The sequence below is a fragment of the Colobus angolensis genome, unplaced genomic scaffold, assembly GCF_000951035.1.
Source record: "Colobus angolensis palliatus isolate OR3802 unplaced genomic scaffold, Cang.pa_1.0 Scaffold336, whole genome shotgun sequence".
NCBI lineage: Eukaryota > Metazoa > Chordata > Mammalia > Primates > Cercopithecidae > Colobus > Colobus angolensis.
The window spans coordinates 529,549-556,955 of NW_012116666.1; the positions used below are offsets into that span (position 1 = coordinate 529,549).

The 27,407-nt window shown below is 56.6% G+C and overlaps 2 protein-coding genes across 4 annotated transcripts in view; one reads left to right on the top strand and one right to left on the bottom strand.

Moving 5' to 3' along the window:
- Positions 1–5,840, top strand: part of ABHD12 (abhydrolase domain containing 12) — a 34,527-nt gene extending 28,687 nt beyond the window's left edge. Inside the window, exons 11-13 of the mRNA XM_011952176.1 lie at positions 2,368–2,446; positions 3,652–3,779; positions 5,161–5,840. Coding sequence (XP_011807566.1) covers positions 2,368–2,446; positions 3,652–3,779; positions 5,161–5,200 — 247 coding nt within the window. The 3' untranslated portion in view covers positions 5,201–5,840. The remainder of the gene's footprint in view (positions 1–2,367; positions 2,447–3,651; positions 3,780–5,160) is intronic.
- A 2,146-nt stretch (positions 5,841–7,986) lies between these two features.
- PYGB (phosphorylase, glycogen; brain) overlaps positions 7,987–27,407 on the bottom strand; it is a 60,003-nt gene continuing 40,582 nt past the window's right edge. For all 3 annotated transcript variants that reach the window (XM_011952172.1, XM_011952175.1, XM_011952174.1), the window contains 12 exons: positions 27,219–27,311; positions 25,601–25,747; positions 24,897–25,060; positions 23,874–23,988; positions 22,739–22,840; positions 21,758–21,905; positions 17,643–17,701; positions 15,500–15,641; positions 13,574–13,781; positions 11,927–12,061; positions 10,560–10,626; positions 7,987–9,578 (listed from right to left, as the gene is read on the bottom strand). In XM_011952172.1, the coding sequence (XP_011807562.1) occupies positions 9,426–9,578; positions 10,560–10,626; positions 11,927–12,061; positions 13,574–13,781; positions 15,500–15,641; positions 17,643–17,701; positions 21,758–21,905; positions 22,739–22,840; positions 23,874–23,988; positions 24,897–25,060; positions 25,601–25,747; positions 27,219–27,311 (1,533 nt within the window). In that variant the 3' untranslated portion in view covers positions 7,987–9,425. The remainder of the gene's footprint in view (positions 9,579–10,559; positions 10,627–11,926; positions 12,062–13,573; positions 13,782–15,499; positions 15,642–17,642; positions 17,702–21,757; positions 21,906–22,738; positions 22,841–23,873; positions 23,989–24,896; positions 25,061–25,600; positions 25,748–27,218; positions 27,312–27,407) is intronic.

Sequence of the window (27,407 nt, forward strand, 5' to 3'; positions counted from 1 at the left end):
CACCATGTTGGCCAGGCTGATCTCAAACTCCTGATCTCAGGTGATCTCCCCGCCTTGGCCTCCCAAAGTGCTGGGATTACAGGCGTGAGCCACTGTGCCCGGCTGATAACTAACTTACTCAGAAAATGACTTTGCCTCAGCCATTTGATTTGTGTTTGGTTATAGAAAAATATTACAAAGTTTATTGTTAAAAATCTATTACGTAAACCAAAAGTTAACTATTCTAATGAAGAGTTCTTTTTTTAAACCTTTTTCAGATTGTATTGACATTGTCTTTGTGACATTTTTATATCATGGATTTTGATTTCTTTAAAAAAGAGGGAAAGTAGGCTGGCACGGTGGCTTACACCTGTAATCCCAGCACTTTGGGAGGCTGAGGTGAGTGAATCACAAGGTCAGGAGATCGAGACCATCCTGGCTAACACAGTGAAACCCTGTCTCTACTAAAAATACAAAAATTAGCCAGGTGTGGTGTCTTGCGCCTGTAATCCCAGCTAATCAGGAGGCTGAGGCAGGAGAATCACTTGAACCCGGGAGGTGGAGGTTGCAGTGAGCCGAGATGGCGCCACTGCACTTCAGCCTGGGCCACAGAGCGAGACTGTCTCAAAAAAAAAAAAGAGGGAAAGTAAAACACCCTATAAATATTTAATTTAATTTGAAACAGAATATGGAAAAAAAAATGGAGTATTTTTTCCCCTCAAGTATGTTTTGGTTCTAAAAATAAAAATAGAACAAATTAAAAGTTGAGCAAATATTTTAAGCAACAAACCGTGCTTGTTTGTAAATATTACTGTTTTGGAACTTGAAAAATAATTATCCAGGCTGGGCGCGGTGGCTCACGCCTGTAATCCCAGCACTTTGAGAGGCTGACACAGGTGGATCACCTGAGGTCAGGAGTTCGAGATCACCCTAACATGGTGAACCCCAGCTCAACTGAAAATACAAAATTAGTTGGGCGTGGTGGTGCATGCCTGTAATCCCGGCTACTTGGGAGGCTGAGGCAGGAGAATCGCTTGAACCCGGGAGGCAGAGGTTGCTGTGAGCCAAGATCATGCCATTGCACTCCAGCCTGAGCAACAAGAGTGAAACTCCGTCTCAAAAAAAAAGCAAAAAGAAAAGAAAAAGAAAAAGAATTATCTGAATGAACTGGATTCCTTCTTAAAAAACAAGGTTTCGGCTGGGTGTGGTGGCTCACCACTGTAATCCCAACATTTTGGGAGGCTGAGGCAGGCAGATCACGAGGTCAGGAGTTTGAGACCATCCCGGCCAATATGGTGAATCCCTGTCTCCACTAAAATACAAAACAATTAGCCGGGTGTGGTGGTGCACACCTGTAGTCCCAGTTACTCGAGGGGCTGAAGCACGAGGCAGAGGTTGCAGTGAGCTAAGATTGCACTACTGCACTCCAGCCTGGCGAAAGAGCAAGACTTGTCTCAAAAAAAAATAAAACAAACAAAGCAAGTTTGTCCCTGGGTGAGACCCCCAGCCTCAGCTCACTGGAAGTCAGGGGCACAGCTCTGAGGGCAGGAGGGGCTTTCCTGAGCTCAGGTGGGCTGTGGGCCGGGAAATCCCAAGTACTGCCGCTTCCTTCAGAGCCTCTGGTCAGAGGGAGGCTCTGACCAGAGCCTCATCATTTTCGCACATCAGAAAAGCCTTACTGGGAAGCAAGAGTGTGTGCCTCCTGCCAGCAGCAGAGACAGGGACGGGGCTCCCCACCAGGTCCTGCTCCACGTGCCAGGAGTGCGCCAGCGCTGCCCTCATGGAGCACACAGCCCTGTTGGGGATAAAGGAGACTTGGGTCAGGTGCCACCTCAGTGAGGGCCACACAGGACAGCCCAGGCTCCGCCGGCCCTGGCAGCCCATGCTTCTATTATGTGGTTTGCTGAAGGATTTGGATCTATCAAACCTACTGAAAATCCTAAATCACTTCTAAATGTTCAGAGTTAGAGTGACCATAAATGTCACTTACACAAAGATAAATTAGAGGACATTGACTTTTTTTACCAGCAGATTTCTAGTAACATTCATTTACACTAAGTTTCTTGGCCCACCTGAATTATTCAGCTTAAAAATAATTGTTTTTTGACTTTTAAAGAATATATATGGTGGAAAAATAATCATTTTCAATTTTTAGAAGACATTCCCGGGGCCAGTTATATAGCTGTGATTGACACCTGTCATCTAGCTGGAATAGATGTTCATAGAGACAATGAAGAGTTAACTTTTGGTTGTCTAGTAAAAAGAAATCCAGCAGAAATCGGACTGTTCCGTGAAACACACCCTGAACCCAGATCCCTGCCACGTTCAGAGGGTCTGGACAACTCTCTCCTTTCCTGGTCTTGGCCTAGCCCCTTTTCCCTCCCACAGTGTGAAGCACATCTCCTGTCCCCTACTCATCCTGCATGCTGAGGACGACCCGGTGGTGCCCTTCCAGCTTGGCAGAAAGGTGGGTCCTGGCCTCTGCCTCTGGTGTAGCTGGCATCTTGCACACTCAGCCAGTGTGGGTGGGCCAGGCTGGGAGTGGGCAGGCGGGAAGGCAGCCCCTGCATGCTGCATCATGGGCCGTGCACCAGCCACATCAGGCTCAGGAGGCCACCTCATCCTCCCTGCGTCACCTCCAGGCTGCTTCGGAAGGACATGGGAGGTCTGGTGTCAAGGTTGGGCAGAGGCCCACTGATGCTTTCTCCAAGAAGAACTATGAAAAATAAGCAGATAGTTCCCAGTCCTCACACAGGGGTTCTCAGGGCAGGCTGCCTGTGTTATCAGAGCCCAGGCCAACCTGGCACTCGGCTGGAAGGGCTCATCAGTTATGGGCTGAAGGCAAAGAACCCCTTGATGAGGATCTCCCAAGCCCATTGCAAGGGTCACAGTCAAAATTGATACAGAAACTTCTAGCCTGTTTCCTTGCCTTTGGAATTGCACTGATATCAGAACCAGACCATGTTTTCTGTGGGGCCTCAGTGTTTGCTTTTGCTGAATTTGCTTTGACTGTCAGCAAGTTGGATTGGATTTGTGGCTCAGAGTAGGGTAAGAGAACGCAGCCTGGGTCTTGGTAATGGCAGGGCAGGGTAAACTAGTTGGGTGTGTGCAGTCCTCGTCCACGGATTCAGCCCAGGGCTGGGAACACTTTCTGCTCTGACAGCCCCCAGGCAGTGAGGCTGCATAAGGCACACAGATGATGGAGCCATACAGGGTAGGGGCAGGATGCAGAGCTGCCCAGCAGCGTACAGCTCAGGCCCACTCACCCTTGCCGACATGGGAGGGAGGGAGCTGAGATGGGCACATCAAGCCCATCTTACTGAGGCACATACCCTTTGTCCCAGCTCCCCAAGACTGTGCCATCCCTGCCATCAGAGCCTCCCAGGCACCTGGTCTGGCCCATCCACCTAGCCACTCCCCAGAGGAAGGGCACTCTGGAAGGTGTGAGGACAGTATCTTGAGTGGTGTGTGTGCCAAGAAGCCAAGCCTGGGGCCTGGCTCCTGCCAGCCCACCCCTGGGCCTCCTGGTTGTGACTGGCTGTGGCAACAAGCAGTGTATGTGGGACTCTGGACTGGTTTCTATTGAAGGGGAGGCTGCCAAGCTGATGTTCCTCAGGCTGGGACCCCCATGCCAGGCCGCTGCCTCAGCCTCTGACTCCTTTCTCTCCCCAGCTCTATAGCATCGCCGCGCCAGCTCGAAGCTTCCGAGACTTCAAAGTTCAGTTTGTGCCCTTTCATTCAGACCTTGGCTACAGGCACAAATACATTTACAAGAGCCCTGAGCTGCCACGGATACTGAGGTGAGACATTCTCTTCCCACCCAGGGGCTTCGTCTGGGCAGCAGTGGCTCACATCTAAGCATGCAGCAGGTGGCAGCTGCTGAAGCTGCTCGGGGGGCCTCAGTGGGGCCAAGAGTCACAGTGATTTGGGAGCCTTCCATTTCCTTGGCAGAGGGGTGTGAGGGAGTGCCTCTCTCCCGCTCCAGGACTGTTCCCGTGATCACGCAGGGTAAGCCGCCTCCCTGTTGTGCAGGATGTGCAGACTCACACAGACCACACAGAGGGGCGCACACGCTCACAGGTGGCCACACATTTGAGAGCACTCAGACACGGACACCCCAGACGCTCGCAGACCTCGGATCTCTTCCACACACCTCTCCGATGTACATGCTGCCCCTGGGCCAGCTCCTCGAAAGCCTGTTTGTCCCCAGCTGCTTCCTGAAGGGACGCTGTGCTCCTGACTGCCCTGCACTGGCAGGACATGGGCGCCAGCCCAGAGAGCCATGAGTACCTACCTGGGCCTAAGTGCAGAGCCCAGGCCTGAGGGTGAGGACTTGGCAGTAGTGACAAGGGCAGCGTGTGGAACGGACCAACGCCCAGCCTTCTCTGTACTGCCCTGGGCCCTATGCAGGTTGCTGCCCAGACTCGCCTACCTGCCTGTCAGAGGACACAGGCTCCACCCCACCTTCTGGCTGGTGTGGCGTTGGGCAAGATGCTAACCCTCCCTGTGCATGGGACAAGGCTTCCCAGCCCAAGAGGGCATGTGGTACTTTGACCCTGAGCACTGGACCCATGGAGGAGCTGCTGCTAATGGTGATAGGGTTTTTTGTTGTGTCGTGCCAGTCGGCTCCAAAAAGTAGGTCAAGGTGCCAGTTTCTCCCAGAAGGGGACTGAAATTGGTGGCCTGAATTGCCTCCCAGTGCTGTATATCCTATGAGTAATTCTACTGCAAACTTCTGCTTTTCTCCAGCCGCCTTTAGAAGTTCCAGAGGCAAAGCTGTGTCCCTTTAGCGGTTTGCCATTCCTGGGCACAGGGACCTGGGTTGCTGAGGGGACAGTGGGCTCAAAGAGTATGGGTTTGCTTTGCGGTTATAATTTTCCCCATTATAAAAGGAAGATTATAGAAAGTTTAGACCAGAGAATAGCTCTGAAGTTGAGGGTCAAGAATCAGAGGCCTTGTGTCCGTGCCTGTGTGTTGGCCTTTGACTTGGCAGCGTGCTGTTTGCGCCCTGCCTAACTCACTGAATGCTGCTGTGGGCTACAACGAGTCCTCACAGGGCTCTTGGCTGCCTCCTCTCTGCACAGCCTCTGCTTCCTTAGATAGCAATGTGAGGACTGGGGAGAAGGATCTTTGCTCAAATCTGAGCTCACATGATTGGCTCCTGATTGTCCTGTGGTCTAGGGAATTCCTGGGGAAGTCGGAGCCTGAGCACCAGCACTGAGCCTGGCTGGGGGAAGGAAACATGAAGACCTCTGCCCTCCTCCCATTTTCCTCCGGTCAGCAGCCCGGCATCTTGGAGCCCCGGGGGACCAGCACCTGCAATGCTCAGGAGCCCAACTTGCACCTGGAGAGGACTCAGATGCCAGGTGGGGAGGACCCTGCAGGCCTGCAGTGCCCAGAGGCCTGAGCATGGCTCTGTGTGGAAAGCGTGGGTGGCAGGCATGTGGCTCTCCTTGCCGCTACACAACCTGAGATCTTGTTGGGAGACTTATTGACAGCAGGCAGCCATCACTGCCTGGTTGATGCTGCACTGAGCTGGGCAGGGGGAGTCCGGGCAGGGGACTCTTAGGGCCCAGGACCATGCCGAGCTTTCCGGCACCACCCACAGAGAACATGGGGTCCAGGTTCTTTCTGCCCCTTCCCAGCACATGCAGAATGACTCCAGTGGTTCCATCGTCCCCTCTTGCCCTGTGTACCTGCTTGCCTTCCTCGGCTGCCCTGCCTCCTCTGGGCTGGCCCACTCACCCACAGTGGAGGTGCCCAGGATTTGTACTTCCTCCCCTTTCACCCACCTGTACGCCTAACCTGGCCTTAGATTGAGCTTTATTTAAGAATAAAATTGTGGTGGTGGTCCTTTTCTCTCTCTGCAGCGCGAGAAGGGTCAATGTTGCCTCCTGCCCCGCACACTCTCAAAGCCCCAGAGCCGCCCACAGCCCCAGCCAGGCTCAGAGCTCAGCCTCTAGCCGCTTTGGAGCCACTCCATGACTCAGCCTCAGGCTATGAAATTTCCATTCCCAGCAGCTCAGAAATTTGTCAGGAGTAGGAAGTTTTGTTCGCCCGCCACCCCTTTCTCCAGGTCGCAGGCCCAGCATCAGCAGCTGGAGCCCAGAGGTCCTTGCGGTTACACTCCCTTTTCGCTGGGGTACCCTGAGCTACCTACAGTGGCTCTCAAATCTAGAGAACTCTTTTCCTTCACAGGGGAACAGCTGAGTAGACATTCCTCCTGAGGTCAGTCATGAAAACGCTGGCCCCCTTCCTGGCAAGGGTATGCCCCGGCTCCTAGTCTTTACCTAGTCTTTAATTAGGGTGTCATTTCTGTTCTGCCCACCCATGGCCCCAGAGACACCACCTGCCCCTGGATTGGGATCTCCCTGCACGGCCCTCTGAGCCGGGAACCCACATGGCACCCCAGACTGTCTCTGTGAGGCTATAGGAACCCCTAGGGGAGCCAGGCAGCCCCTTCTTTAGGACGCAGGTGGACTCCAGCACAGAGCCCGAGGCTGCTCTCCCGGCCTTGTCCCACACCGTGGCTCCTGACCACGAAGCAGAGGCGACCTGCTCTACCTGGGCTGCCCTTCCTCTTTTCCTCTTTTTTTTGTCCATGTAAGCTACTTTGGATCCTTGGCTGGGGGACTGCGGCAAGATATAAACTAACAATACAAGCTCCTAGTGGGTGTTTTCTGTTTTTTGAGACAGTCTCACTCTGTTGCCCAGGCTGGAGTGCAGTGGCACAATCATAGCTCACAGCAACTTCCACCTCCTGGGCTCAAGCAGTTCTCCCACCTCAGCCTCCCACTACAGGCACATGCCACCATGCCCAGCTAATTCTTGTATGTTTTGTAAAGATGGGGTTTTGCCACGTTGCCCAGGCTGGTCTCGAACTCCTGAGCAATCCTCCTGCCTTGGTCTGTCAAAGTGCTGAGATGACAGGCATGAGCCATTGCACTCAGCCAAGCTGCTAGTGTTTTTTACAAAACTGATAGATGCAGATCAGAGCGAGATGGGTGCACTGTGTGGCAGCTGCTCCGCCATCACCTGTCAGCTCATTACATCCAAGTGCCCTACCCAGGGCTGCTGAGCTCCGTTGTCCAAGCAACTAATCCCTGGGAGAGAACCCCACAGACCTGGCACCATCTTGGTGCCGCCCACCCAGGTGCATGGTGGGTGTGGGGATGAGGACAACCTGGCAGCACCAAGCCCTGCACGAGCAGGTCTCGGGCCAAGGACGCCCACGGCACTCTGGCATCCCAGTTTTTTGGGTCTTCAGGGTAGCACTGAGCCCTAGGCTCGTTTCTCCCGATTTCTTCATCTGCAACTGTACAATTGAGGGGGATGTTTTGGTCCCCAGGGCCAGGAGTGGGAGACAAAAGCCGTAGGTGCAAAGGGAGCAGCACAAGTCACACCAGAAAGGCCAGTGTTTCTTATCCCCAGATAGCATGTTTAGTAATGGCTGGATTTGATAGGATTTTAAGAAAATAGCTAGCTTGGCCAGGAACAGTGGTTCACAACTGTAATCCCAGCACTTCGGGAGGCTGAGGTGGGTGGATCACCTGAGGTCAGGAGTTTGAGACCAGCCTGGCAAACATGGCGAAACTAAAAATACAAAAATTACCCAGGTGTGGTGGTGGGTGCCTGTAATCCCAGCTACTCAGGAGGCTGAGGCAGAATTGCTTGAACCCAGGAGGTGGAGGTTGCAGTGAGCCAAGACCACACCACTGCACTCCAGCCTGGGCAACAAAAGCAAAACTCCATCTCAAAAAAAAAAAGCTAGCTGTTCAGGCACACATGGCCCCAGGTCCCACACCTCGTGGAGATGCAAACTTTTCTGCCCTCAATCCCAGAATGATGGGGCATAATTCAGCCCCAGCTCTAGTTTCAGAGGGAGAACCTGCAGCCCACTTGCAGGTCTCATCACTGCACTGGCACCACCCTGGGCCTCAGGCCTATGTTCTCTGCTTCCCACAGCCTCACAATACCACCTGCAGTTAGTGAAACACAGACCCCACATCAGCCAACCACAGCCACAAAGGTTTCATCAGTTTATCTCACAAGTCAGTAACAATGAGGGGCACAGTGGTGGTCAGGGTGGTGGCCCCAGTGACCAGCTCAGGGAGTATGGCCTCCTCCACACAGCCAGTGCCTGGGACAGATGCTATCAGGGCACGACCACGGCCCAGCACTTGCCCCACTCGATAAAAGGCTGTAGTGCTCTGGTGGGCTGTGCACCGCGCGCAGATCCTCCTGGTGGGCACTGGAGGCCAGGGTGAAAAAGGGCCTCCCTGCAGCCCAGATCCAGCATGCAAGGTGCTAGATTTCTCAGCAGTTCCACAGGGAAGGACAGTAGCCTGTTCCCTGCTCTCTCTTGGGCAGTGGGAGGCAGGCTGGCAGCCTTGGGGAGGGGCAAAGCTGTGAGGGGCTCACCCCCACTTCCCAGTGCCAGGCCTGCTGTCCACGCAGAGCAGAAATGGGTTCTTCTGGGACCACTGGTCCTCCTTCCAGACGAGGCTGTGGCACTGGTGGAAAGGGAGGGAGAATGGAGCCTGGCTCTTGTGTGTACAACAGGAAATGCACAGCGGGAGTCAGAGGGAGGGCACAGACCTGCCCCCAGCCAGACAGAAAATGGGCCTCCCCAAGCACAAAAGTGACCAAGTACAATTTTCAGTTGCTAAAACAAGACTAGTTTCATTTCCATGTGTAGTTATTTTCTCTTTTGAATAAGCAAAACCAAGCTAAGCTGCATCAGCCAACTTCATCTTGACCAAGACCTCTGAGATAGCAGACACAAGCACCCACTCCAGTGTACCCCTCAGTCATCCCGAGTTCCAAGCACCCACACAATGCCCAGGAAGGCTACAAAGGGAAAGCCCCATCTGGGTCCATGACCCATATACCAGGTGCAGAGCCAGGACAGAGGGCAGGGGGCTGTGAAGGCAATACCTGGAGGATCCGACCCCTCCCAGCATGGCCAGGAGGCAGAGCTGGGCAGGGTGACTGGGGCTACATGGGGCTTGGCCCTTGCCTGTGGCTGGCAGCCCAGATGCAGTAATACGTCCCCGGGCTTCACTACAGTCACTGGCCCAGACCCCAGAATCCAGAGGCTCAACACTGAATACATCGGCTAATACATAGCAAGATGCGTGCAAAGTTCTAGGGGAGCCCAGCGGGCGACTTCACCTGCCACCCACTCTGGTACTGTCGACTCTGTACAAACCTCCCCTTTGTACTGTCAACTCTGGCTTCCTTTACAAGAAACTAGGAGCACTTCTAGCACATTCCCTCCTTGCCCTGCTCTCTCAAAACCACCCTGACCCCCACGGCCCCTCCTGGAAACATGGTACTCAGAAAAGCAGGGACCACCAGCGGCTGGCAAAGTGCTTGGGGAAAAAAGGAGGTGCAAAGTCAGCAAGAAAACAAAAGCCCGCTGGTCCCGCCAAGGTGGGGTGCGCCTAGTCCCGGGGAATGTTGGGGGGCGGGATCTGCAGGTCGGAGGGCTCCACGCCCCAGATCTCCCGTGCGTACTCCGTGATAGTCCGGTCACTGGAGAACTTGCCCGAGCAGGCGATATTCCTGATGACCTTCTTGGTCCACCCCTTGGGGTTCTGCCGGGAAGGAGATGAAATTAGTCTGTGGTGTCACAGGGCATGGGATTCCAGAGCTTTGGGACTGTTTCCAAATGAGCTCTGAGCCTTGGGGCTGTCCACCAGAAGAGGAGAACATTACAATCAATTGTTCGTTGAAAAGGGGACCCCACAGACCAGGAAAGCTACCATATACCTAGATACAGGAAGCAAGGAGCTGGAGAGAAGGTCCCACCCAGCCTTGAAAATTCCTGCTAGGGCATGGCCCCCAAGACGACCATAGGGATAGCACCAGGTAAGAACTGTCCAGGCAGGGGCCAGGTGCAGTGGCTCACGCCTGCAATCCCAGCACTTTGGAGGCCAAGGCGGGCGGATCACAAGGTCAGGAGATCGAGACCATCCTGGCTAACACGGTGAAACCCCATCTCTACTAAAAATACAAAAAATTTGCCGGTTGTGGTGGCGGGCGCCTGTAGTCCCAGCTACTTAGGAGGCTGAGGCAGGAGAAAGGCGTGAACCTTGGAGGCGGAGTTTGCAGTGAGCCGAGATTGCACCACTGCACTCCAGCCTGGGTGATAGAGCGAGACTCTGTCTCAAAAAAAAAAAAAAAAAAAAAAAACTGCCCAGGCAGATCCAGTGCCAGGAGACATGGCCAGGCACTCTGCTTCCACCAGGGAGCCTCACAGCTGCCGCAAGCTGCAGCTTGCACCAGGCCAGGCTTTCCTCGAGGCCAGCCCTCCCAGGGCCCTGCCCGGCACTCAGTTTCCAGGCCCCAGGCCCCACGTTCTTTTCTTGGCCATTAGGAGCTGTTTTTTCAAGGGAGGGAGTGACAGTGACAGCTTCCCTAAAGGCAGCCACAGCCGACTGATGACAAATCAGAAACACAAACCCCTCTGGCCTGGGCCAACAACCTACTCAGCTTGGGAAATAAACAATCCGACCCAACACGTCTACACGGACCCACCCAGCTGCTCCCCCAGCCTCTGGGCCCAGGAGCCTCACCCGGTACAGCTGGTCCACCTGTGCCTGGCACTGCACGTAGGCTTCATAGTCTGCAAACACCTTGAACCTGGAATGGGAGAAAGGAGGCTGGGCCAGGGCAGCAGGGAGCCCTGCCCACACTGTCCCAAGGGGAGAGTCCTGGGGCAGGAGGCCAGGCACCATCCACCTGGTCCTGCCTGGAGCGAAGAGGCCCATGCAGCTGGTCAGAGCCAGTCTGCACCGGGCCCATTTGGCCACGGGGCTTCTCTGTGAGCAAGGACTTATGTCCTGGGACAGTATTGCAGGAAAACCTTATTTCAACCCAACACTCCTTTAAATAAACTGGTGTTTAAAGTGCATCTTCCACACACAGGGCAGTTAGAGCTGCACATGGGAGAGGCCTCCTGGGCAGACAGTGGAGAGCCCATAGCACCTCCTCGGGACAGGGAGCTCTTGCTGGGGAACAGCATCTCCATTTGCCGTCTTATCTCAGGTCTAACTGGGATTTGCCTACACAAGAAATACTGACTTGCAGTTCCTGATGTGCTGAACAAAAATGCCAGATTTATGAATCTACAAATGCATTTCTGTTCACTATCGAGTCAGAAGCACACTTCACGAAATGCAGAGTTCACAATTTTAAAAGCACTTCCTTTATCACAGACCTCAGCAGGACCCAGGTTCCAGCCCAGATCCCAGCATGTGGTCAGAGCCGGTGTGACTGAAGCCAATAGGTGACACGGTCATTAAAAAGCAGCCAACAAAACTAACCCAAAGGCAGCTGAAAGGGGAGGACAGGTGAATTCCCAGCCCTCACCAGACTCAACTTTTGCCAGCAGGGTAAAGAACTGCCCTGTGCTGCAAACCTTACAAAGTCTGTAACTCTAGATAAACCATATCACGTGCTAACTTCACCGAAATAAAACACTAACTACATTATAATGTTTCATCATTGCAAGTGAAATCCATTTTCACCACTGCCTGTCACTGGCACTGACACCTGCCCGGGTTCCGCAGCCCTTGTGCGCCCCCTACCCCACCCCAGGGAGTTCTGGGTCCATGCTCCCTCTACTGGCCTGTTGGGACATGGCTGCCCCTGGGACTTCCAACCACCAGATGACACCCGCTCCTGCTCAGCACACTGGTCCACAAGGCCTGGGGGCTGGACTCTGCTGCTGTGTCTTGCTGCCCAGGGCCCCCTGGCATTGCCACAGGCCATCACAAACTCCCAGCTGGGGTCTAAGGCTCTGCCCAGTAAGGTCTCATGGGCACAGTGGAGACGTCCTGAAAGCATGGGTTTCGCTCTCCAAACAAGGCGGAATATCCAACCCAGAAAGAGGACCCCTCCCTCCCTCCCAGCCGGCCAACCAGGGCGCAGTCAGTCCCACCTGTCATGGTGCATCAGCATGTTCACGATGTCCCTGAAGCAGTCGGGCTCCTTGGGAGAAAAAAAGCCACTGCTGATCTGGTCCACGGCCTGCTTCAGCTCGGGCAGGCGGTCGTAGTACTCCCTGGCATTGTACCTGCGAGGCAATGGGCCAGGAGTCAGCAGCCAGCACCCCAGGTGGGCCACCTTGGGGGACAAGCCATGTTGGTGCCTGGCACAGCCCCTGCCCCAGGATGGCCCTGGGAGCTCAAGGCCTGCATGGTCCAGGGCAGCAGCCAGTGGCCATGGGTGGCTATGAGGCCCTTGAGCAGGGACCCGCTCGAGCAGAGATGTGAAGTCAGGCTAAAGCCAATCCCATCTACTCCTTTGACTATTAAAGAAATGTCATCACTAGCAGATCTGCTAGGATATACTGGCTCATGCCACATTCCTAGTGGAGAGGGCCACTCAGAACTTGGTCACTGTGAAATCCTGGGCACTTTGAAAAACAGACTGCCAGGGTGGCAGGAAGTGAAGTGGAGCACCCTTGGCTGGGACCTCAAAGATGGAAAAGGAAAAACGCAAGCAAGACCAGAGAGGACAAGGCAGAGCTAAGTGGGTGAGGGAAGGACGGGCAGACATGGACATCCCAGGACGGGACCCGGGCGGGAGAAGCTGTGTGAGGGTGCAGAAAGGGGGCATAGGCCTGTGTGTTCGGGCCAGTAAGGCACAGCTCTGACTTCAGATGGCATGTGCGGTTTCACCTGACTGCACCTAAGGCCTCACGGGCTCCGAAGCACTTCAAGACAATCAGGCAACACTGCCTTTTATTTGTAATTATCGCTTGGAATCAGGCCCGTGCCGGATTCCTCATGAACGTCCAGGTCATGAAGAACAAGGAAAGACTGAGAATCTGTCACAGACCAAATGACACTGGGGAGACCTGATGGCCACACACAGCTGAGTGCCCTGATGGGATCCTGGGATGGGAAAGACAATAACAGAGCCCTGGTGGAGTCGGAATGGAGTGTGGGCTGCAGGAGGGCCAGTGCTCCGAGCTCAGTGCAGCCAACGGAGGGGCGTGGGGAGAAGGTGGATAAAGCTCTGGGTACTGTCTTCAGGATCCCCCGCTGCCCTCGCTCCCCGCCCGCACATTTAAAATGTTTCCAAAATACTATTTTAAAACTATTTGTAACAGTTACAACTTAGACTAGGGAACCTCAATGGCAGGCAAGCCCCAGATCAGCAGAGTGCTCCCGGCAGAGCGCCCCTGGCAGTGGAGGTCCCGCCCAGCCCCAGCCCATTTGTGTGGGGCTGCGTACAGCCTGTGCCCCAGGGGGCGTCCCTCTAGGAGACCTTCCCCAGGGAGAAAAGGCCTTTCCTAGAGGAGGAACCCCTGGTTTGGACCCCACGGATTCAGCCTCAGAGCCAAGACAGCAGCAGCCCAGCATCCCCACGGCCTCGCCCAGAGCCCGGACCCCATCCACTCCATGCACCTGGAGAGAATGGTCACCCCTGCAGGCAGGCACACAGCCCTGGGCAGGCACTGACCCTGGCACACCGTGGCCTGGCCCCAAGAGCCCGGTCCAGCCAATACCCCCAGCCCAACACCCTTCATTCTCCATCCTCACGCTGCCAGGTGCCCAGGGGCACAAGAGGGGTCTCGCACCCTTTCCGGTCCAGGGCCTCAACATCCTCCACCCGCAGGCCGAAGATGAAGAGGTTCTCGGCCCCAGCCTCCTCAGCCATCTCCACGTTGGCGCCGTCCATGGTGCCGATGGTGAGGGCCCCATTGAGCATGAACTTCATGTTGCCTGTGCCCGAGGCCTCGGTACCTGCAGTGGAGATCTGCTGTGACAGATCAGCGGCCGGGATCACTGTGGAGGGGAGCACAGGAACAGGACCCCAATGTCCTCAGCCACAAGGCTCACTGCAGGACGAGCCGGCCCATCCACCCGGGGCTGGGGCATGGAGGGACCAATGCGGTGGCTCCGCTCCAGCCCCTGCTCCCACTCCTGCTCCTGCTCCCACTCCCGCTCCCACAGGGGACCAGGCTGGACACGGCTACCTGCCTCTGCAGGGCTCCCCTTCATGACTGGGGCAGCCTTGAGGCAGAGGGTCCAAGATGGAGGCTCCTGGAGGAGCCCCCCAGGTGGCAAAGGATCTCTGCAGCAAAACCTTCCCAAAGCCAGGCCTAGCCAAGGAGCCAGTCCTGGCTCGCTGACGATGTTACTCCCTGGATCCCCGTGACCTTGATCAGCCCCAGCAGCTCCCTGGATCCTTTCAGGAGGAATGTAGAATTGCATAGAGCCAGAGGGCTGGAGAGGCTGAGGGGCGGCGACCTCGTGGGCACCAGCAGCTGCCAGATGCCACGACCCTGTGCTTTCTCTGTGCCTGTCCCTTGGGACTGGTCACTGCTCCCAGGCACGCTGTGACTGCACACAGTGACTATACAACCTGCTCTCCGCCCTCATCTCGGGCTGCAGCCCAGCCACAGCAACAGTGCTGGGGAGAACAGGGCCCTGAAGCCAGCACCGAGGCTCCAGACCAGGCGCCCAAAGGCCTGCTCTAAAGATGAGCAGGAGTCAGCTGGCCCCAAAGACACATGAGGGAAGCCTCAGGCAGCGCGGGGGAGAGGAGACGCTTCGGTCAGAGGAGCAGGGAAGGAAGAGCCGCGCCACTGGAGTTCCTGGCCAAGTCGGAGGCAAGCTGGCCCATGAGTGCCTCAAGGGACCTCGCTGGCCAGGAGCCACTAAAGAAGGGGAGCGACATGGACACCAAGGCAGCAGCCAGGCCACAGGGACGGTGCCCAGGGAACCCCCTCCACCACTGAGCTTGCAGGACAACAGCGGATCAGCCCTCTCACCTACACCATGGCAGCCTGGGAAGTCCAGGCGGCCTGAACTAGGGGAGGGGCCCTTGGCCCTCAGCGGCAGGAGGGGAGCAGGAGAAGGCCAGGCTTAGATCTCCCACCATCTGGTGGGCAAATCACTTTCCTGCCCAGAAGGGCCCATAGTGGTGGGAACCGATGGGCTCCAGGGCATGTGGCAGCGCATCCCAGGGTCTCCCCAGGACCGGCCCAGGCTGCCCTCAGGAAGCACAGATGAGGCAGGTGCTGCCACCTGAGAACAGTAGTGGGCCCAAGAGTAGGCAGGCAGTGAGGAGCAAGGACGTGGGCGAAGGAGGGGCAGCGGCGTTGGGGGAAGCTGTGGGCCCACACCCCCACTGGCCTGGTGCATGTCCTGCCAGCAGAGGGGCCCAGGGCAGAAGGCATGGCTGAGGGGCAGGAGGAAAGGGCAGGGGAGGGAGGGTACAGAGAGCAGGCCAGGCAGGCGCGGCAGAAAGGGTGCCCAGATGGGGGATGATATCGCCTGTGACATGCAAGGTGCCCCGGGACGCACTGAGTCCTCCACACTGCACAGGGAGCACTCCCCAAAGCCGTTCCCTGCTAGCCTGCAGCCCGGCTGGTGAGGTCTGGGTGTCCAGGCAGAGCTGAACCAGCTGAGGACGAAAGGCCCGGGGGCCAGTACAGCAGTACAGCGCCCGTTCCTGGGCAGGGGTGAGTTTTCTGTCTGACACAGGCTTCCAGAGTTACCTTTCTCAGCCAAGGACACGCGGTAGTTCTCCAGGAAGATCACTTTCAACCTGTCACCCACAACTGGGTCATGATTGACGACATCGCCAATGGACGTGACCAACTTGATGATCAGCTTGGCCATGTGGTAACCGGGCGCTGCCTGGAGAGGGGTGAAGGTTTCTAGCATAAACGCCTTGTCCGGGCCCTTGGAGGCACCCCTGGTTCCTGGGGTCTGTAGGAGGGTGAGTCCAGAGCCACAGGAGCCTGCCGCCGGGGCAGTCACTAGAGGAGCTAGGGAGGCCGCCCCGGCCCCAAGGCCTCAGCTTCTGCTGAGCGCTCAGGATGGTGGCCACCTCGCCACATCCAGAAACGTGTCTGCCTCAAGCCTGGTTTTCTGGTTGTTGTCAGGTTTTCAGAAATCACAACGTAAAAGAGACCGGGATTTCTAGAGCTGCTGACTGTCAGGAAACAGTCCCTAGGGACATACTGGGACACACACTGGAGGGACACATTCGGAAAGAGCCAGGCTACGGCAGACAGACAAGCCGATGTCTGGAACAGATAGGCCGTGGGGAAAACCTGCAGAGAACCGAGACACCACGGCAAGTCCAAGGTGAGAAGTCAGTGGGCCCTCACTCAGACCAACTTTTAGAAATATCCGTCACTTCACAAAGACGACTGGGCCAGGGACCCATGAGGTATCTGAGTGAGCACTTCATGACACGGAGGACTCCTGTCCAGTGCTTTAGGTGTGACGGATGGTGGGTGGTACCGTGTGGTGATGTTTCAGTCTCCTCCCATTGTGGTTCTGGTGGAAAACATCATTTTATGAAGAGGAATGCTGACGTATGTAAGACTGAAGAGCTAGAGTGTCTGCCATTTACTGGGAAATGCTTCAGCTAGTCTGAGGGATAGGTTTATGGTTTTGCTACAGTTCTTCCTGCTTCTCTCTAGGTTCAAATGTTTCCTTCTTTTCTTTTTTTTGCTGAGACAGGGTCTGGCTCTGTTGCCCAGGCTGGAGTGCAGCAGTGCAATCACAGCTCACTATAGCCTCAATCACCCAGGACAATCGATCCTCCTACCTCAGCCTCCCAAGTAACTGGGACTACAGACATGCACCACCACACCCAGCTAATTTTTGCATTTTTTTGTAGAGATGGGGTTTCACCACATTGCCCAGGCTGGTCTGGAACTCCTGGGCTCATGCAATCCACCCACCTCAGCTCCCAAAGTGCTGGGATTACAGGCGTGAGACACCGTGCCCGGCCTAAAATTTTCATAATAACATTTAAAACTTTTTCAAACTCCGTATCTCTATAGACTTCACGTACTGAAATACTGACAAATACAATGATGCAATTCCAAAACTGACTTCAAACACAGCAGGCGACAGGAGTGGAGAGAGACCAAATGGGGTGTGCCAGGAGGTGGTGGAGCCCTGAGGAGTGCCCGCCCCTCTGCCCAGCTTCCCACTCGCTGAAGGCAGGGAGAGGGTGCGTCCTTCAGGCTGCACACAGCACCAGCACCCCCAGGCCCCAGCCTTGCCGTGAAGAGCTGGGGCGCCTCACACAGGCCAGACTCACTTCGGGCCACTGCTCCAGCAGGACCCTCCTAAGGACGCTGCACCCCACGGCAGCCCCACAGCTCGGGATAAAGACCAAGCTACTAGGGAAGCATGGCAGGAGGTGGGGACACTGGCCGCAGAGGGCTGAGGAGTATGACGACGTGGCCTGGGACTCGATGACAGCACATCTAGGACTCTGAAAGTATGTGTCATAGTAAATAAAGTGAACTGAAAGCAGGCAATGCTCAGGGCATGTGCAGGTGATGAAGCAGCCACAGCGCCCTGTGCCCACTGGCACCATGCAATCCTATGGGCACAAAGAGAAAGGACACCGCCCCCTCTGAGGTGGGCACCAGCAAGCCCACTGGGGACTGGCCCTCTAGGCTGGGGACCCCTCCGGTGAGCTGGGCAGGCAGGCTTCCATCCCATTCTGACCCTCTACAGGGTCCCCGCCCCCACAGGCACGCCAGTAGGGCCGGTGACCAATGGGCACCCGGCTCCTCAGTATGGATGTGGCACCACAAGAAGCATGCAGACTGCCCACCCACCGTCCCTGGACCAAACACCACAGAGAGGACTGCAGAGGACGTCACTCACCTTGCCCCCAATCATAACAGTCCTGGGCACAAAGGCCTTGGCCGGGTCTCTCTTGATTCCTGCAGGACACACGGAAGAGACTCACACAAGGCACCGGGAGCCGGACAAGCCCCCGCCGGGGCCCAGCAACATCAGAGGCCGACCCTGAGGCAGGACAGGCAGGCTCCGCCGTGAGTGTGCGTCAAGCCCCAGTGACAGGGGCGGCAGCGGCACAGGGCCACTGGCCACCCACCTGCCCACCCACCAGGAACCTGCCACTTACAAGGGAGCGAGGCCACCCTGAGGTCTGCACTTAGGTTCCCAGCTGGTGAGGAAGGCCAGCCAGGACCAATGACGAACCCGGCAGCTGACCCGAGCAAAGATGCTGTTTGTTCCCAGGGGCTCAGAGGAAAAGCTGCACCTCAGTTTCCAGAGAAGCCCAATACAGGAGCCTTCTTAGGTTTGGTCACCAATGTTTGAGGCCCCTGTACATGAAGGGCACACTTGTGGGTTTCGTTTGGCTTTGTTTCTTGAGACAGTGGCTCACTCTGCCGCCCAGGCTGGAGCCTCTACCTTCCAGGCTCAAGCAATCCTCCCACCTCAGCCTCCCGAGTAGCTGGGATCCTAGGCACGTGCCACTGTGCCCAGCTCATTTTTTCACTTTTTGTAGAGATGAGGGTCTCTCTATATTGCCCAGGCTGGTTTCAAACTCCCAGCCTCAAGCAATCCTTCCGCCTCGGTCTCCCAAAGTGCAGGGATGATAGGCGTGAGCTACTGCGCCTCGCGCTCTACCACTCTTGTGTTTTTTTGTTTTTGTTTTTGTTTTTAAGAGTCAAGGTTTAGCTCTGCCACCCAGGCTGGAGTACAGTGGTGTAATCGGGGTTCACAGCAGCCACAAACTCCTGGGCTCAAGTGATCCTCCCCTCCTCAGCCTCCCAAGTAGATGGGACTACAGGCACTGACAGGTTGCCACATGCAGCTAATTTTTTCACTTTTAGTACAGATGGGGTCTCGCTTTTTTGCCCAGACCGGTCTCAAACTCCTGGCATCAAACAGTTGTCAGGCCTCAGCCTTCCAAATCCTTGGGATTACAGGGGTGAGCCAACACACTGACCTTAAATTGTGTTTTAAACACATTGTTTGGATGACACAAAGAAAAAGTGGCAACCTCAGCCTTGTGGCTGTGGTGCCATCAGCCTGCAGGGGCGCGGGGTGAGACCTCGTGTCTCCCTTCTGCCTTGCTGGGACAGGGGATGAGGGCCCCCGAAGTTCTTCACAGAAGTGGACGGAGGGTCAAGCCACGACGGCCAGCTCACTGCCAGCCCAGCAAACAGGCTGTCCTTGCCAGGTCATGGGTTTGCAGATTTCACAGGAGGTTCCTACAAAAAGGGGATGAGCGGCCACCCTGGGAGCCGGGCCTGGGTGGGGCAGGAGGGAGTCGGGCCGATGTGTACCACCTGGCCCCAGGCTCCAGGAGGAACACAGCTGCCCCTTAGTGCTAGATCTTTTCACTTCTGGAAATCAGCAGAGAACAGGAGAAACAAAACACACAAATGATGATTTCAGCACAACTAGGAAAGAAGGCAACCATGCAAACTCCAGGCCACAGTGGGCAGGGGACGGGGTCCTGGGAATCTTAACCTCTGGGGAGGGGAACTCTGGGCAGAGCTCCGGTCCTGGGGGCCACCAAGGAGCCCCCGGGGGACAGCAGGCTCAGGCAAGCGCCTCTCTCACAAGGGCATCCTCACAAGGCAGGTCCTGGCATCCAGGGGAGCCTCCCGCCCAGGTGAGACCTGGAGAAACAGCGGAGACGCAGCCACAGGGAGGTGCCACAGGCTGGGGAAGCACGGCCTTGGCCCAGCAGAAGAGCTGCCTTGGAGGACTGAGAAGCCTATTCCGAATAGCCCCAGGCGATCCAGCTCACCCTAACGTAGCAATGGAAGTCAGCACCCAGCCCTGCCACGGGCCACAGGAGGGGAGTGAACCCCTTCGCGAATCACATACCCTTGGTGACCACCAACTTGGAAAGACATGGAGCCGAATGCAAGGCCTCAGGGAGGGGGGCAGAGAGCAGATGAGAGGAGCAGAGGGCACGGGAGGAAAGTGCAGCCGGGAGACGCGCCAGAGAGCAGTGCCACCCCACAGGACAAGGACAGAGAGAAGTAGGTACCAAGGAGGCAGGCCAGAGAAAGCCACCTCATGCCACACTGCAGCCCACAAGCAAAACACCACACAGAACCAAACACACGTTTCAGACAGACAACTTCCCTGAAGTCCAGCAACACGTTCAGCAAGCACCCTGAGTACTGACGAAAATGCCGCATTAACAGCCAACACCGAGACACGGCAATGACAGTGAGTCACTCATGAGATCGAGAACTCAGACCTCGCCAGACTTCTGCACACACATCCACCCTCCAGACAGTGCCCAGGAGGGCCCCAAAAGGCACTGGGGGAAGGAAGTGGAGTCAAGACTGGCATCTTCAGTCAAACCGACCTTCGTGGTGAAGGGTCTAGGCTATTTTGAACAAGCAAGAATTCGGGAAGGTTGTTCCCATGAGCCAGTCATGAACTAGACACAAAGCGGCCGGCAGGGCTGGGCAGTACTCTGCAGGAGGACTGTGAGGAGCAGTGAACATACTCACCTGCAGGCTCAAACTGACAGAGCTAGCGACAGGAGGAAGGGCAGAGTATTGATGCTGTGAGCTCTGACAGTGGGGCAAGGAGATGCATGTCCACACGTACATGCACACACACAAGCACACGTGTTTACACACATGCACACACATACATTTATGCACGCACACACAGACATGGGGCAAGGGGGAAGACCAGTGGGCGCGAGCACCACCCTGTTGGCTGCCTCCTGTGAACGGCTGGAAATCACAGCGGGTTGTTCAAAGCGAACGAACCAAGCAAGCGGAAGCAGAGCGTCTGGGAAGCCTGACGGCCAACACTAAACGAGGACGCAACGACTGACTGCGGGGGCAGCGGAGTGGGAGGAAGGCAGGGGTGACCCGCGACTCTCGCTGTCGCTCATGAATGGGACCAAGCGCTGTGCAAGCGGAGGGCTCCGGGTCACCACCAGGGACACACAGAGCGTCACAACTGCAGGAGGAAAGTGGGGCAACGAAAGGCGATGCAAAGTTCCCATGCACCACCTCGGAGCCGGGAAGCCACAGCCCGGGGAAGCACCTCCGTGGTGCCCACACAGCAGAGGGGTCCTCAGCGGGGGTGGCCTCCAGCCCCGCCCTACTGCGTGTGTCTCAAACGCACCAGATCCTCCACCCCATCGAGGCTGACTCATTGGGCATAGGAGATGTGTTTCCAAGAGGAGCTTCGTATCGGAAAGGAGGATGTGTGGTTCCTTTGGTTTTTAAAATACCTACTTTATTAAACTACAAAATTTTAGAAACCTAGTTTTTCCTTAAGGTTTTATTATCTATTAAACCTAGCAAATAGTCACCTTGACCTTTGGAGGTCTCTGATTCATGTTTGTTCTCATAATTACATGTCCTTAGACAATATAAGATACACGTGTAAATTTAACACATACTATCTTACTTTTTATAAGTATGCTTTAAATGCCTCTAACAAGCATCATCTTTCCAAATAAGATTACTCTCATAGAGACAATAACTAAATTTAAAATAAAAACTGAAGGCCCGGTACAGTGGCTCATGCCTATAACCCCAGCCCTTTGGGAGGCAGAAGTGGGTAGATCACTTGAGGCCAGGAGTTCGAGACCAGCCTTGGCAACACAGTGAAATCCTGTCTCTACAAAAAACACAAGGGCACAGTGGCGTGCGCCTGCAGTCCCAGCTACTTGGGAGACTGAGGTGGGAGGATTTCCTGGGCCCTGGGAGGTCGAGGTTGCAGTGAGCCATGATGGTGCCACGGCACTCCAGCCTGGGCCTTTCGGGTGTTTAACTGTTCACCTGCCACGTGAGGCCTGGCATGGGGCACACAGAAAAACGTGGCTTTTGCTTAAAAACAAATGTGCCACATCACACCTGCCCACGCCTACACACGCACAGCCCCCACCATGACAAAGGCCCAGGGTCTGTGCACAGCTGGCGGGCAAGGGTAAGCCTTGGGCCCCGCAGTGCAGTCGTGCAGGTGATGCCGGCACTCACGGTTGTACAGGGTGATGACATGCAGGCAGTTGAGCAGTTGCCGCTTGTACTCGTGGATCCTCTTCACGTGCACGTCAAACATGGAGGAGGGATTGATCTTTACCTTGTACTCCTTCTCCAGGAAGGCTGAGAACTTAAGCTTGTTTTCCTGGGAGAGTGAGGGGGGAGGATGGCTGGAGACTTCACCAGGACTCCACCCACTGACCCTGCGGCTTCCTGCTTCGAGTGCCCTGTGAGGAGCGCCGCAGGGAAGGGGCAGGGGTATACAGGATGGAGCTGAGGGGCAGAGATGGCACCAGGGGTCTTCTCAGGGGAAAAGGGGAGAGGGCGATGCTGAAGGTGGGTCTGTACCAGGAATAGGGGGTAAGTGAGGAGCTGGCCCAGGAGCATGCCTGGGGCCAAGCAGAAGACACTGCAGAGCCAGGTGTGTAGGCAGGGGAGCAGCGTGGGAGCGGGACAGCTGAAAGGACTACAAGGAGAACTAGTTCTGGCCTCTAGGAGGCGGCCAAGCTCGACAGGCTGTGCAGACTGGCCTCCAGCCTGCTGAGGTTTGAAGGCTGCCGTGACTGGCCCTGGACTAGCCGAGGGGCTGCTGCCGGTGCAGACAGTTGGTGTACCTGCACAGCTCTCCAGGGGCAAAGAGGGCATCATGCTGGTATTGGCTTCTAGAGGCTTCCACACAGAACTGACCCGTGGTGGAGGATTGAGGAACGGACAGGGCTGGCCTGGGCTCTGCACTCAGCTATCTGCCACGTGACCTGTCCTCCTCGGGGCCCTCATCTGAAAGGCTGAGTGGGGTAGAGAGACTTCAGGGGACCCTAACAGCCTCACCCTCAGTCCTGTTCCGAGTCCCCGCTAAAGCCCCAGTGGGTACCCCAGGACCTGTGTTGGGCTTGCAGGAGGGCTTGGGGCCCGGGCGTGCCTGCCTGGCTGTGGGAGGGCTGAGGCCGGGGCTCGCGCCAGGGCCAAGGCCGCGCCTACCTGTTTGACCTTGGCCACGTCCCTGATGAACGCCTCGTCATTGACCAGTGGCAGCAGCTTCTTCAGCTGGCTCAGGTCAGTCAGGAACTCCTCCCCAATTTTCTGGAGAATGTAAATGCTCCGCTCACTGTGGGCCCTAGCCACTTGCCCTCCTCCCGTTGTTGCCCATGCCCCTGCTTTCCCCTGGGATCTGCTCGTCCAGCCTCTCCACGCATCCCACCTCTCAGGCCACAGGGTCACCCCGGCAGCCCCTCCCACCTCTTCTGATCTTCTGAGAGGGCTCTGGGATGTGGCCCAGTCCCACCAGTTCAAATGCCCACAACAAACACACAAGCCTCCCTCAGCCACCGTTCCCAGGGTTCTCTGACGTTGAACATCCCATCACCACCCAAAACCCAAAGCCATCCTCCGGCTGCCCTCCACCAGCACCTTCCCTGCCTCCACAATGCAGCAGGCAGCCCCTCAAAGCCAGCACCTCACCGAGGTGCTGCCCGCAAACACTCGGCCACCTCTCCTCACTGTGCCCAGGCCCGCCTCAGACTGCACGGGAGCCACGCTGCCTTCCAGGTCCCAGGGGCCCGTCCCTCAGCACAGGGCATTGGACCAGTTTGCCCCAGAGCACTGCTCCCTCCCTCTTCATTCCTTCTTCAGACCTCAGCTTTCCTGGGAAGCCTTCCCTGACCATAGCCCCAGATGAGTGGTCCCACCCTCCCAGCTGCTGGTCCTGGCCTGTAGCACGGGGCCTGACACCTCAGCGCTCGTTTCCCTCGGGAGCTTGCATAGGAGCTGACATACAAACAGGAAATAGGTGCCCAGCCTGGCAGACTCTCCTGGCAGTCAGCTGCCTCTTGCCTCTTTTGCAATGGCCCCGTGGCTGCTCTGAGCCACACCCCAGCCCTCTCTAAAGCTCAGCTTCTGAACTTGCACACAGGACCCACCAGGCCCCACTGGGTGACTGCCCAGCTCAGCGCCCATGTTCAGGGGCTCAGCCCTCATGCATGTCCGGAAGCCTGCAGGTCAACACGTGAGGGACAGACTCCTGCCTACTCAGCAACCACTCAGCAGGGGCTGATGACACGGCCAGTGGTTCTCAGCCCAGGCATACCCAAAGGCACAGGTGGGGCCTGGCGCTCACCTCCACGATGGTGTCGGCCAGCCCCGGGTTGCACAACAGCAGCCACCGGCGGGGGGTGATACCATTGGTCTTATTCTGGAACTTCTCTGGCTCCAGTTCATAAAAATCCTTAAAGCTGCAAACACAGAGAACAGGGAACTGTCACAAATGCTGTGCCTTGAACCTGGTGAGCAAGAGACCTTAAGGCCCTTTTAAGGAGGTCCCAGGATCCCTCAAGCTCAGTGTTTCTGTTCTGTTTTCTGAGAACAGAGTGACCGCGGCCGCCGCAGGCTCTGGGAGCCATACAAAGGCAGCGCCTGCGCCCAGGGGCCTCTGTGGCTGGCTGTGGGGTTTGCCCAACTACACCCTCGCAGGCATCAGAGCCTGGCCATTCTCCGGAGCGGTCCATGCGGAAACAGGTGTCCGAGTCATGACAGCCGAGACCGCAGGACTGTGGGGCTTGAGAAGCTGTGCTCGGTTTCCTCATCGCTACTGGGGAGGGGCCCAACACAGAAGTTTGCTGTGGGTGCCATGCACAGAGCCTGCAGCCCAGCCCTGGGCACAGAAGCCCCCGCTCCTGCCGGGTTCTGCCTGCCCAGCATGCACAGCAGACGCCCAGCACATGCTAGGTGGAAGAGTGGGAGTGATTCCTAGATCATGCTCCACCTAAGAGGGGCAAGAACGAGATCTGACCTAAGAATCCCTCCTGCAAGCCATGTCTAAGCCCCGCCAGCAGCAGGAAGGCCAGCGGTGCAGAGCCTCCGGCGGGATCCCCAGGAGGCCAGGGGCGCGGGAGAGCAACAGGAGACAAAGCCGTCTCCCCACTGCCCACAGGGCCAGAGGCCCCCATGTGCTGGTCGGTGAATGCACAAGGCGTGACCCTGACAGGGTGTTCTGGGCAGCTCTGTCATTCCCATGGAGGCAGGGGCCTAGTGGCATGGGATGTGTGCCATACAGCTGGGTCCATGTGTTCGGTGGATGGTCCTAGATGCAGGCCTGGGTGTCAGACAGAGCTGCCCGCCCTCGGGCAAGCGCCCCACTCACACCGACTGTTTCACAATCTCCGAGTGGATCCTCGCCACACCGTTGACAGCGTGGGACCCAATCACACACAGGTGGGCCATGTTGATCCGCTTGCAGTCGCCCTCCTCGATCACAGACATCCTGCGCAGGCGGTCCACATCCCCGGGAAACAGCGCGGCCACGTGCTGGCACCAAAACACAGAGGCAGGTAGGTGGGCTCGGGAGGCCCACGGAGACCCAGCACTCCCCATGACCAGGGGACAGTCCGTGACCACCCACAGGAAGCTCTGCTGCCTCCAGGGAGGTCCTGGGGCTGCGACAGCCAGACCTCACTCCAGTGCTCCCAGCATGAGCAGGCACTTCAGAGGCATCTCACAAGGGCCCGGGGCCAGCTCCAGGAGGAGGCTCTCGCCCACTCCACTCCGCAGCCCAGGAAAGGGCCCGGCCCGGCCCAAGGACCCACAGGGCTACTGTATCTGAGGAAGATGGGTCTGACGGAGAGGACATGCAATTTAATTTACAAAGAGGAACCTGGGACAGCTGTGGGTCAGGTGTGGGGATCAGCCAACAGCTCTGCCAAGGGACAGCCCCCAGCCCCAAGCATCCTCTGCTAAATGGAGGGTGCCTCGTTCAAGGAGTAAAGCGCCTCCTCGCCCAGGCCAGGGGCGGGCCCGTTGGCATGGGTGTAACCGCCACCCCACACGGCCACCTGGGCCCACACTCACGTCCAGGTGCCGCTGGTTGATGGCATAGATGATCTCCAGGTGCCGCGGCAGCAGCTTCTCAAACATGGACACGGGCCAGCGCTCCAAGGCCTCAGGCAGCACGGTGTGGTTGGTGTATGCACAGGTCTTCTTCGTGATTTCCCAGGCCTAGGCCATTCGAGAATGTTCCCATGTGTTTGTTTAGAAACAAGCAGCTCTCTGGCCAGTTGCCTAGGCGGGGTGAGCATCCAGGTTCCCAGGCAGATGCTGGGTACCCCAGGAAGGGCCACCCTCCCCTCTGCTCTCCAGGGTGGATCTGGAGCGCTCTGAAAGCCTGACACGCAGCCCAGAGCCCTCACTCCGCTGATGCAACCCATCGAGTGTGATGTTATGGTCCAGTGTGTGACACACACACAAATAAGACACACTTGCCTGCTACCTGGGGTCACCTTCACACCCTCCCATCACTGGTAAACGGACGGACCGCTGAGCGGTTTTCTATTTATTTCCACTAAAGTAGCCGGACACCCACAGTGGGGAAGACACTGGTTACTACATGGACCTGCCCCGTGCTGGCCAGAACTGGGGTACCCGCAACAGGCACAGCCTCACCTGAAGTGCACACACACCAAGGCCAGAGAGGGACTTGGGTTTCTACAAAACGGAGTTAAAAAAATTTGTTCTATGGTTTCTTTTTTGTTTTTCTGGGTGTGTGCTGCCACACCTGGCTATCTTTTGTTTTTAGAGGTGGGGTCTTGCTGTATTGCCCAGGCTCTAACGTCTGGCCTCGAGTGACCCTCGTGCCTCAGCTTCCCAAAGCACTAGGATTACACGTGTGAGTCACCACACTGTTCAGTTTCATGGTTCTACATGTCGATTGGATAACGGTTAGATTAAGAAAATCTCGGCCGGGCGCGGTGGCTCAAGCCTGTAATCCCAGCACTTTGGGAGGCCGAGACGGGCGGATCACGAGGTCAGGAGATCGAGACCATCCTGGCTAACATGGTGAAACCCCATCTCTACTAAAAAATACAAAAAAACTAGCCGGGAGAGGTGGCGGGCGCCTGTAGTCCCAGCTACTTGGGAGGCTGAGGCAGGAGAATGCCGTAAACCTGGGAGGCGGAGCTTGCAGTGAGCTGAGATCCGGCCACTGCACTCCAGCCTGGGCGACAGAGCGCCAGACTCCGTCTCAGAAAAAAATAAAATAAAAAATAAAAAATAAGAAAATCTCACCACACAAACGTATTAAAGTCCAAAATACGCTGAGTCGTGAGAGCAGGTGCCATGAACAGAGCACAGAGCTCTAAACACTTAACGCTTTGGGGAGCTGTCACCAAACTTCAAGATGAGAATGCACCAACGGGAAACCCTGAGAAGTGTCAGAGCCCTATCCTTATCCTCTCCCCCGTGCCCTGTCCCCCGCACCCTGTCCCCCACACTCTGGCCCCCCGCAACCTGGCCCACAGAACCTCTGTCTCCTGGAATCAGACCCCTCCCACAGCTCGCATCTCTCCCAGGCATGATGACCACACAGCTCTCCCTAGGCCAGGGGAGAGGCCCCCCAGCTCAGCTCCTCGTAGCCCTGGTCTGCATGGGCTCCAGGCTCTGGGGAGGTGCCGCCCTTCTCCTCCACGCACACCTTGTCCCAGTCCACCTTCTCCACATCCACCAGGATCCGCATGAGCTCAGGGATGGAGAGGGCAGGATGGGTGTCGTTCAGCTGGATGGCCACCTGCAGGTCGCACAAGGGGTGCCATTCAGTCATCTCATCCCGTGTGGGCACCCACGGTTGTTGGCATATGAAGCTCCCTGAGTGAAGGAGCCAGCC